We start from the raw sequence: 11,656 nt of genomic DNA, 5'->3' as shown, positions 1-11,656 counted from the left end.
CCCCCCCCCCCCCCCCCAGTTGAAGTACCTGACTAATATTTTAATAGCGAATAACACACTGTAGATCAGTTTTATCAACGAGCCTTGGTGATTTAAAGTAAAATAATCTATTTTAATTCACTGTTTAATGACAATCTTACAATGTGTTATCTTTTCAATAGATTTTGACAAATTTGCATAAGAAGACTTTTGTGTTTGTCAGCAGACAGTTTAAACTGGAACTGCCAGGTTTCATCATTTCATTTGTTTTGAAAGCCTCTGCAGTATGAAAGAAAGTCACAAACAATTTGTCACTGAACTGTAGAGAATGTGTCATATCAGATGTTTGCTTGAAATTGATCACAATACCAAGAACAGTAATGTTAATAGGAGCAAAAGATCCTAATTCAAAAGTACGTTTCTCTCTCTCTGTTCCCTCTGGTCTGTGAAGCCTCGGTAAATGAATTCTCTTGCTCAGTTATTTTCAGGCTCTTCGTCTCTGGGTGAGCCTGCAGTGAAATCTGAGCCAGTTTCTAATGGTGGTCTTCCATTTTTACATGGTACCTGCTTGACGTGGCTCCACCCGGCTCGGCCGTGGTGCCCCGTCCTCCTTTTTCCATTGCAGATTAGTACCCCATCAGGCCAGCGTGGCCGCTCGTCCTAGCAGGACACAACTTTCCCTTTAACGTCATGCTTCTCTTTTTTTCTTTCTGCAACATATACTTTACATCTCCTGTCAACTTTCCTGACTGTCTTTGCATCAATTGTTACCCCTTTAATATACCAAGTATAGTAATACTCAGTGATTCATTATATGCATTGATCGATGACATGACAGTTTACTGCCAACATTTTTGAGAGTATTTTTTGTGTCCAGATCAAAGGGAACAGAAGACATGAGACATCTTCAGCCTGAATAAGCTTTAACTTGTTTTCACATCTGGGAAAGTAAATGAAGGTTTTAAGCAATTCCCTATTTGGTATGAATGTTTTAACTTTAATATTCTTCTAAATATTGCTTGGTGAAAATGTTTATGGTATTTTTGGAACAGTGAAAATAATTAATTTTGAGGCTGGTTCACATTTTTACCTTTTTTTTAGTTTTACTACAGACTTTTACATTTAAAGGTCTCATGACATGGTGCTCTTTGGATGCTTAGACCTTGGAGGTCCACTAAAACTGTATCTGAAGTCTCTTTTAGATAGATCTTAGTGGTCCCTAATACTGTATTTGAAGTCTCTTTATATAGACCTTAGTGGTCCCCTAATACTGTATCTGAAGTCTCTTTCCCAAAATGTTGCCTTGGTGCAGAATTCCAGCCACTAGAGCCAGTCCCACAATGAGCTTTCCTTAGTATGTACCATTTCTGAGTCTGTAGCTTTTGAAGGGGGGGGGGGCCTTGACCAACTGCCACTTTGCTTGTTAGAAAGCTATGATGTCTCTGTCTCATGGGTGGCCAAATTCACTGGGCAGTTAAAGCAGAGAAAGGAGGTAACCTTGGGGAGGTAACCTTGCCCCTTATGACCTCTAAGGAGCTAGATTCCAGATGGGCCCATCTGAGCTTTCATTTTCTCAGGCAGAGCAGGATACCCAGGGCTCGGTTTACACCCATCTCCATATCTAGCCCCTGGGGGACCATAGGCAGGCTGGATGGTGATATTGTATATTTTCTTTTTGTCAACAAATCCTATGAACGACCCCAAACAACAATTTTCCAAACTCCCAACATTGTTTTATGTGTATCCAAAGCCTGATACATAACTTTCTATTTCGATATATGCACTATTCTACTCCAGTAGCATTCGCTAAAAACTACAGGGACCAGCTGTTTTGGGAATTTTATGTGCCTTTTGAAAAACAAATGAAGGTATATATTTATGATGTCCTTAAAAGATTCTGTGAGCATGCCTCAGATGGGGTCGGAAACCAGGAAGTATTGAAAGATGGAATAACATGATGTTGGTGGCTTTTTTTTTGGTAAAGCTTTTTTTAATAACATTTATAGAATATGACCGGCTTTATTCTTTCTAATCTAGAGAAAACTGAAATTGTTGTTTCTGTCATAGAGCACTACTGTTTTTTTTTTTTTTTTAAATGAATGTGTTAAAAAGTGTGTTTACACTGTACGGTACTTGTTTGTTTGAAAGAGGATTTTACTGACCAAATGTATTAGTTTTCAAACTGATAAAGTGTTAAATTGTCAAAAAATATTTGATTTTGACAAAAGCCTGTTGGTACCAATGGGAGAATAGTTTCTCTCTCGTTCCACCTTAAGTATCCACCTGCGTACCGATGGGAATTTGAAGCAAATTTCTGAGAGTGGACAGGTTCATATTTGAGGGGAAGGAGTAGAGAAAATATCTGGAGACAGGCCTGCTGCCTCAGTGTGTCCTCATTCCCCTGCTCTAGACCCTGATTCTCCTTCAGATACAGCAGACTGACACTCATGACTTTATGGGTACATTATATACGGTTACTCAACAGGTCAGTTGGATTTACTCTGACTAAAACCTTCACTTATTTTGCCTTTTGATACAAATATTTGTAAAGGAAAGGTGACTCTGAAAGACAGCAACTAAACCATTTAATTGAAACCCAGTCTCCCAGTGCGGGGGCTTTTGAAAACGGTACTGCATAGCCACAGCACATCTTTGTGTACAAAAACAAATTGTGTGATGTTTCTGGAAAAGGTTTTTTTCTTTTTAGTTGTAGCAGTTTTTATGTATGTACGACTGTGTTAATGGCTGTTGAGAGAATGAATAAATGTTTTTTAAAACATCTCATTTGTTATGTTCTGTTGAAAATTGAAATTTCTCAAACATGCATTACAGTAATTACATTTTATAAAATGTATTACAGCAGTAATACGTTTGTATCTACACTGTGTACGTACAGAAATAATTTGACATTGTGGAAAATATGAGTAGCCTTGATTTTCATTTTTGCTTAGGAATTAGTATGATGCATTATCTTACTATGCTAGCAGCCGATTAGTTTAGCTTACTGAAAACTGCTATTAAGGCACTATCAAATGTAGAAAAATCATCCCAGCACCTCCAAAGCACATTATTGGCACGTTATATAATGTTTAAAGTGTGTGTGTGTATATATATATATCCCCAAAACATAATTTTTTTATTAAACTAATTAAAATTGTTTTTCACTTATAACTTTATTAGCTAATCTGTACAAAACGAAATATGACGTTTTTACGTGGGTTATGTTCGACTACTAGCTACTAGCTAGTACTAGCGTTGGCGTGTCTGCTGGTTGCTTTGCAACGGACTGTTAAGCCAATAAAAAGACCGGTACAAATATCTCTTTAAACGGTGTATTTTCCTTAAAACATAGTTTTTTTCTTCGGATTAATATAGATGAGATAAAATGTGTTAATCTGTAAATTTGAGAGATTGATCAGAAGTGCTGGTAAGTGGTAAATCTTTCTCTGGGAAGTCGGGCCAAGGCAGACTCCGTCATAACCACATATAAAAACACGTTTGTCACTTTTAGACTTTTGTTTAAAATACTAACGAGATTTTACATTAACTTGTTTGTGAGCTAACTCCTACTTCCACCACGCTCACTAGCTAATTGATAAATTATTTCTTTTAATTCCTACAAATGCTAGCTAGCTAGCTAGTTAGTTAAATTAAAAAAACAAATTCGCCATCTAGCTACTAGCTAGCTAGCTACGTACTTATGTAGCTAACGTTACCGTTACCTGAAGAGCTAGGTTAGCCATTTCTTGAAAAAATAACAGACTAGACCAGTCATATCAACGGGTCCTCGGTGCTTCAAGTACCCTAGAGCCGCGTCCACATCACCAAGGACCTAACGTTAACGTTGCTCCAGGTCGAGGTCTGTCAATGCAAGAAAACCGAGGACCTGGGCGATAAAAAGGCAACTCTCCGCTAGAAAGCGAGTAACGTTAACGTTGTATTTCCCAAAAGGTCAAAGACCATTCTTTAAATAACAATGTGGAAAAGTAAGAACTCTACGTAGCACATTATAGATAGTACAATATAAAGACTTTTCATTCACGTCTCCCATCATTACAGGATTTTGCACTTGTCTGTATTGTTCAGCAGTTGGAGTTGTGTGTGGTGGTGGAGTCGTTGGGTAGCGAGCCCCGGCGCTGTGAGGCGGTGCGACAGAGCAGCAGCAGGCGGAGCTCCGGGGAGACGCTGCTGGAGAAGGCCGAGTAGATCCAAGGGTTGGTGCACGAGTTTAGACTGGCCAGCAGCATCAGCAGGGTGAAGACTGCACCTACACACACACACACACACACACACACACACACACACACACGGACGTTTGAATTTGTATCAAATTCAGTAGTAAAAAAAGTATTCTGACTCTTTACTTTGTGGCACGCATGTGTGTGTACCATTCTGAGATGGGTCAGGGTACCAGGCGGCCCACAGCTGGACACTGAAAAACGGGGTCCAGCAGAGCGAGTAGACGAGCACTATGACCAGGGTCATCTTCACTGTCTTTGACATGGCCGCTGATACCTCTCCACCACGGGCTGGGGGGGCTTTGGGCAAACGGCAGCGTACAGCAGAGGCGGCTACAGGGCAAGGCATCGCATCGGGCTTCAACTCAACTAACAGAAAAGCCAGAGGAGGATGATGCATGAACAGGAATGGGGAAAACATCTGCCACAATAGAATAGAATAGAATAAATATCTAGAGTAGGGTATCGTTTGGATTTTAACAATTCTGAATCCTTTTCTGTTAATGGATTCCCGTTCCTTCATGATTCTTGATTCCTGTTTGAGGGGCGGGGTGAAAAACATTTACACAATTCATCCTGTCAACCTGTCAAATTAATTTCATACATAGTTTAATTTGGTTTTGTTGCAGTCATCAAATAATATGATTCAACATTCCCTGTACTGTAACTGTAACCTGCCAAATTGACACAGGGACCAAAATACTTCATATTTCAAAAGCTATATACAATCAGCTAGAAAATCTGCATTTCATTCAAATCATTTTCTGACGTTGCTCTAAGAATCCACCGGTTCTTGGCATTTTAGAATCAGTTCTAATTTGGAACAGGGTTTTGGTTCCTAACCCTAATGTAGAGTGACAGCAGACTGTGGGTCTCACCTGGATGAACAGTGTATGTGTGAAGATCACATTGTGACATGATGCTGTTGGCCCCGAGTGGACCCATTGGCAGGTGCTGACAGATGGACCCAGGGTCCAAGCTGGTGTCAGTCCTGCGGTCCTTGAACACGAGTGGTGAAACATACAGGGAGAGACTGGACGTCCCTCTGCTGTCTCCGCCTCCCGCTCTCTGGCTGTCCCGTCTGGCTGGAGAGAGGGAGGCGGGGGACAGGCGGCGCTCTGACTTCAGGTGCAGACTGTTGTGGATCTCCATGAAGATTCGCACCTGTGGGAAAATGACACGTCCAGTGATGTTTGTGATGAATTAAAAACCACCACATGCACTGTTGTCAGAATTAGGGCTGGATTAATATAATTATCTTTCACATTTCTTCAATATCCAATATTGGTTAATAAAAATCATGAAATTGATCTTTTAACATTGAGATAGCTCTTATGTTAGTTATGATTTGATAAAACAAAATGAAGTGAATTGATTTCTGCCTTTTCACCATGGATGTATGCTGTAAAGGCATCACGTAATTAGTTTTTCAAGACTGTCATGCTAGTCCTGTTAACTAAAGTAGAGAGAGAGAGAGTCTAAATGACTTATCTTACTGCCCAAATGTACAAACATTTTCAATGCAGGACGTTTACTTGTGACAACAATATTTTTAAAGTGTTGTAGTAGTACTTTTACTGAAGTAAACTATCTGAATACTACTTCTACCACTGTAAAATCAGCTCTATTCCAGTCTGGTCCGTCCCTCTCTACCTGGCAGACAGTGATGACGAGGGCAGGGAGGATGAAGACAGCCAGGGTCATCCAGGTCACGTAGGCTCTGAGGCCCCACGACTCAGCAAAGTTACCCCAACACTCGTAGACACCTGGAGCCACTTCTGAACGGGAGAAGATGAAAACCTGGAGGGGGGAAGAGGTGTGTTGGCTGCCGTTCGTAAAAGACCATCTAATTGACATGTCATGTTTGATTTGTATTTTAAAAAGATTAGAAACAACAAATTGTGGTTTTATACTGTATGTGGGTTTGTGGGGGGGTCATTTCTTCGGCTGTAGCAGTGACTTCCAAGTAGAAAACGATGATTTTTCTACCAATTAAACAAACAATGTAAACCTACCAGCACCTCTAAAGTCAGCTAATTAACATGTTATATCTCATATATCATATTATCATTAATCTGTACCAAAACAATTAGGTATAAAGTTAACAATACATTGTTTTATGTCTATTTCTTGGATAAGAGCTGCCTAGAGCCTCTGCTGGTGGCCTTGCAACGGGCACCAGCAGCCTTCAATAAAACGGAAATTGTTTCTCAACACATTTTGTTTCTACGGATTCATATAGCTGAGATATAGCATGTTAATTTGTGAGTTTAAAAGGTGCTGGTAGGTGGATTTTGTTCGTAGAAAACCCTTCTGTTTTCGAGCAGACTTTGAGTGAACTAAATGTAATTCTTGATAGATTCTGGTGTTCCTTATAAGCCTGATCTGCGTTGTTTTCCTTCCTGTGTGTATGACTGACCTGTGGCAGGCTGAGCAGCAGTGACAGCCCCCATGCCAGCAGTATGAAGGTGTTCCAGCGTTGGGTGGCGCCGCTGCGGTGCGCGTGCAGGGGCCAGCAGATGGCGTAGTGCCGGTCCATCGTCATGGCTACGATCATGTAGGAGGAGGCGAACATCCCGAGGACCTGCAGGTATTTCACCAGGCGACAAAGGAAGTCCGGGCCAGGGAAGCGGCCTTTAGCATCCCACACCAGCTGGGGCAACACCTCAGAGAGGAAGAGGAGGGGGAGGTAGGGTGGCGTGAGATGCAGTGAGGGGGTGCACCCAGTGTGTGAGTGTGTGCATCTGTGCATTTTGTGTTTTTATAGAAAGAATCATCTTGATGTTGCACAAACACCAAAATCACTTCCGGGTAAAACCGACCATTTAGTTGAATTGCGGCGATATGAGAAATCAGCAATCTTTTATATTTCTGTTATTTTATTATTATTATTTATTATTATTATTATTTTTTGTTAATATTTCTGTTTTTGTCATTTTCAGGCATAACTGTAGCATTTAAAGTATAGCATATAGCATTTAGCGAGCATATAGTTTAACATGTTTTTGGCGTGCTTATTTTCTGTCCTTTGTTGCTTTGCTAGCATCGTTGATAAACCACATTTAGGGTTAGAAACAGGATTTTGGGTTTTGTCGTTTTCTTTAGTCTGTGGCCTAACAGGTAAATTAGCTCTCCAAGCTAATGTTAGCGACAGTGTTGACATATAAAAGCATCAAACATGCATTTTAGATAGAGATGAAAATAGATCCAGTTGTTCCTTGTCCCTGTTTGTTCTGCACCGTTAAAGTGTTTTCTAACCAGATGTTATTGTTAACCAACATTGTGATTGGGTCTATATTTCTTGGGGACCCAATACCGGGAGCCCACCAGGCCCTTTTGCACCAGGGTTTGAAGCCAATTTGACATAGAGGCCCAACAGTGGAATCCCAACTTCCAGCACTCCACGCGAGGCCCTCTGGCCCAAAAATACTTTTTCCTATAGACTTATGTACACAGCGAACGAGACAGCTGTGTAACTGTGAATACATTTTTTTTTCTGTGTGACAGCTCCTCGCAAAATGAATTTCATCCACATGCAGAAAGTCTAGAAGAGCCTCACAGTTATAATAATTGAATCCCTATTGAAGACATCCATGGAGCCCACTCAATATGTGGGTCAGACATCTTTGTGGGGACCAAAAATGCTGAAAAATTCATGTTACCTGGAACAGCGCCACCACCAGGTCGGCCAGACAGAGGTTGAGCATGAACTGGTGCAGCGGGTTGTGTTGTCCTCTCCGCCTTAGCAACACCACAAGCACCAGCCCGTTGCCGAGCAGCGCCATCACCAAGATGATGGCCAGCACCACCACCTCGGCCACCGCCAGGACGGCGTCACGCTCCCAGTCTGTTACGTTGGTACCCGCCGGGGTCACAGAGACCGCTGACCAGCCACTGGACGGGTATGAGTCTGTTACCACGGAGACTGACATGTTGGCTGGGTGAGGAGCAGAGAAACACAATGACACACCACCAATATAAAATATATTTATGAGTGAATAAATGAATCAAAAATACACTATAATTTAAAAAAAAGAACTCCTACCAAACTTCATGGTAATCTCTCCAATAGAGACATGTCACTATTATGGTAACACGTTTTTAGCTGTTGTTGGTTTGTTTGTCCGTCAACAGGATTATGGAAACCTATTGGCCGGATTTTCATGAAACTTGCTGGAAGGGCGGAGCATGGGTCAGGTGAAAGTGCATTCAATTTTGGAGCGTATGCAAATCATGGGACAGATACACAAATTATTTTTCACTTCTGTTAACATTGTAAGATACTGTTGGGCATAGCATTGGCAGGGGTGTGGGCACTCTGAGGGCCTTTCTAGTTGCTTCTGCAGACATTTTAGCTAAAGCAAATCTCTACCGGTCCAATCACAAACAGAGGGAGTGGCTGAGAACGACAAGGTTGAGGTTATGTGCTAGTTTGAGTTGTAGTTCCGTAATGGAGGCGGAGAAAGATGCGAGCGAAGCCATTTGGTCCGTTGTGGCAACACTGCCGAAATGGTTGGTGGCCATGATGTTGTGGCCCTCCTCCCCACATGGTGGAGGAAAAGTCTGGTTTTCCAGCTCACTCCAATAACGGTGAAGGAGTTGGCAAAGGCTAACATCAGCAATGCTAAGCCGACGTCACGACCACACGTTAGGGGTTGGTTATGACAGATCTACAGTTACGGTGGCTGACAGGGGCAAATGCCCTTAATGCCCTTTAGCTTAAGACAAAAATAGACAAAACACAAGCAAATTAAGAAAGGATTTTCATTAATTCAAACACATGTGCAGCATCTGTATATTCAACAACAACAAAACGCGTGCGTGAGATAAAGCTATAAGTGAATCACTTGTTCCTCACTAAAAGTAAGATAAAGCTCGTAAGCCCAAACGGCATGTGTGTGGCGTGCCTTTTGTTGTTTTTCGGTCTAGCTAGATCCCGTGTTTTTCTAACATTACTAGTTGTTACAACTAAAAACTACAAAGTTTGCTAGGCCAAAAAGAACGTTAATCTTGGGATTAAAAAAATGAACGCCGTTAAAATGGATTTGCGTTAACGCCGTTAATAACACGCATAACTGAAAGCACTAATAGAAACGATGCATAAACAAAAGCACACGAACCCCCGAAAAACAACAGATGCAAACGTTAAGTCTCAGAACTACTTGCAGCTGCTTTGAGATTAATTTGAGATTTTTGAGATTAGACTGTAAATATAGGTCTATATTTATTATATGTGTTCTCTCATCTGGTGTGTGTGTCTCTAGTTTATTGACTCAGGTCACAGGTGATTCTCAATCAGCAGAGTTGTGTCTGTAACCTCGTGGTAATAAAAAGGCAGAGTGCTCTCTCCACGTGGGGTTGGAGATCAAGCTGTTCCACTTAGCGCGCCCCCTAGAGGCCTGGAGAACTTCCGTTGTGTAATCTGGATGTTGCATTTGTGTTTGGGTTTTGTCTGCTTTTCTTTTTGCATCGTTTCTGTATTTGCAGCGTGTTTATGTATTTGCTGTCCATGTGTTGTCAAATGAATGAAGATGGAGAGTGTCCAGGCTCTCGTATTTCATTTGTACAGAGAGTCTGGCCACTGTCTACAACCAGGCTAAATCCAATATCCAACCAATTAGGTTTGAGGGAGCAGTGTGTTGGATTTAGTTAGCGTGCAGGTGGCAACTAACTAAATGCCCCTCCACTCACACAGACATAAAGTTGTGCAAAATGGAAATACTCAAGAACCTCTGAATCGGATCTAAGTACAGTACTTAAAGGTAAATGCTCTGCGTGTGAACTTATTGTGTGACCCAATTAGTGAATGCCAATTAGCAGTTCCCCTCTTTTCTCTGCAGTCTTCGGATGTATTGCCAGAAATGATCACAGGATGTATTGTAACGCCACTGATTATGAAACGGGCATGAGCGTTGTTCAGTTCAGTTTGTTTATAATGACCAGTGACTGGATGTGTGTCAATAGCTGTTTGTTTGTGGTCAGATTTGGAGCCACGTCTACTCTATCTGACCTCTGCTGCCTGTAAACCTTCCACTCACACACACAGCTGCAGTTAATGGGGTGAATGTGTACAGTCAAGCTCCAGTGAGCACTTTAATTGTAAAACAATGAGACATGAAACATTGACGTTTTACAACTGAGCACACGCAGAGACACACACAATCGTGGAGGCATGCGGAGAGGGCCCCTCATGTGGGACCATTCACTGAGTGCACATGTGCAGGCTCTATGTTCCGTAGAGAGCCGTGCAGATTTGAACAGCTCACCTGGAGACTGAAGGCAGAGGACATTCAGAAACCTGAATCTCACTCAAAACAGCATGGACGTTTATTTCCAAGTTTGTATGCGTGTGGATCCAGCAGAGACACAAAATAACACCCCAAATCTCAGAAATGTGATTTCTTCATAATATGGGCCCTGTAAGTTTCATATTGTGGTACTTGTACTTTACTACAGTATTTTCATCTAAAGCTGTGGTTTGTACATTTGTTTGTCATTGGGCAGAAAAACCTAATAACCATTTAGCATAATGTAATTCAAGTGCTCTGAGAGAAAACTAGACTTCTGTTTTCAGGCTTTAGAAAATGTAGCCTGTGACGGGAGACTTTGGCCAATCACAGGTCCTCTCAGAGAGAGAGAGGGTTGGTCCAATTGGCTGTTCTACAAATGCTAGATGTGCGCATGTCCCTTCACATGGTGAAAACTGGATTCAATGAAGGAAAATCCTGCAGGAAAAGTTGCTATTCCAGCATTGACAACAACTGCAGAGGAACCCTAAAACAGGCAGACAAACTCTGTGTCAAAATCCCAAAGTGTTTTAGATATGGAGAGAAAATGTTGCTACTGGTTTAGCCTTCTCACTGTAGCCAAAGACTCAAGTCTACGGCTAATTCAAGTTCATGTAGTGAGCTAGAGCCTTGAGTCATCTCAAAGGGCTTCACACAGAAAACAGGATGTATTTATCAGAGAATTGCTGCTATATATTGGATTGTGGATCACAGTCTCGAGAGGGATGATCGAAATGAACGATTTGTACTTGTACAGGTGACTGTGTGAAGCGAAGGGGTTGAGGACAGAGAGGGGAGAGCTGCAGCAGGAGAACGGGGTTTTACTATTCTGGCATTTTTCTAATTCCTTTTTCCAGAGAAAACTGCCTGCCCCGGCTGTTAAAGCAACTGTTTTGACTTGTGACCTATCACAGAAACTTCTCTAATCTAAACTTCTTGAACGGTTTGATTTAAAGGTCCCATGGCATGAAAACTTCACCTTGCCTCAACCTTGCCCCCCCCCTCTCTCCTCCTCAAAAGCAACAGACTCATGGTACATAAGGAAAAGCTTATTATGGGAGGCTGAATTTTGGGAAAGAGACTTCAGATACAGTATTAGGGACCACTAAGGTCTATATAAAGAGACTTCATATACAGTATTAGGGACCACTA

At 41.7% G+C, this 11,656-nt stretch overlaps 2 protein-coding genes and 1 long non-coding RNA gene across 5 annotated transcripts in view; 1 reads left to right on the top strand and 2 right to left on the bottom strand.

Moving 5' to 3' along the window:
- Positions 1–3,297: 3,297 nt before the first annotated feature.
- LOC117948116 lies at positions 3,298–6,889 on the top strand. The gene is made up of 4 exons (XR_004657386.1): positions 3,298–3,406; positions 4,066–4,233; positions 5,851–6,033; positions 6,646–6,889. It is a non-coding gene; the product is annotated as an uncharacterized LOC117948116 (long non-coding RNA).
- The window catches only part of LOC117948112 (vasopressin V2 receptor-like), an 8,683-nt gene continuing 1,051 nt past the window's right edge, over positions 4,025–11,656 (bottom strand). The window contains exons 2-7 of one of the 2 annotated variants that reach the window (XM_034877589.1): positions 7,880–8,154; positions 6,637–6,882; positions 5,871–6,017; positions 5,096–5,381; positions 4,368–4,586; positions 4,025–4,246 (exon numbers count right to left, since the gene is read on the bottom strand). In XM_034877589.1, the coding sequence (XP_034733480.1) occupies positions 4,062–4,246; positions 4,368–4,586; positions 5,096–5,381; positions 5,871–6,017; positions 6,637–6,882; positions 7,880–8,149 (1,353 nt within the window). In that variant the 5' untranslated portion in view covers positions 8,150–8,154 and the 3' untranslated portion in view covers positions 4,025–4,061. The remainder of the gene's footprint in view (positions 4,247–4,367; positions 4,587–5,095; positions 5,382–5,870; positions 6,018–6,636; positions 6,883–7,879; positions 8,155–11,656) is intronic. The other variant, XM_034877590.1, reaches the window with a different exon arrangement.
- The window catches only part of LOC117948113 (isocitrate dehydrogenase [NAD] subunit gamma, mitochondrial-like), a 19,428-nt gene continuing 13,452 nt past the window's right edge, over positions 5,681–11,656 (bottom strand). For both annotated transcript variants that reach the window (XM_034877591.1, XM_034877593.1), the window contains one exon: positions 5,681–5,695. The gene's annotated coding sequence lies outside the window, so the exon portion shown is untranslated. The remainder of the gene's footprint in view (positions 5,696–11,656) is intronic.

This window comes from Etheostoma cragini, chromosome 7 (genome assembly GCF_013103735.1).
Source record: "Etheostoma cragini isolate CJK2018 chromosome 7, CSU_Ecrag_1.0, whole genome shotgun sequence".
Taxonomy (NCBI): domain Eukaryota; kingdom Metazoa; phylum Chordata; class Actinopteri; order Perciformes; family Percidae; genus Etheostoma; species Etheostoma cragini.
This window is presented reverse-complemented; position numbering and strand designations above follow the sequence as displayed.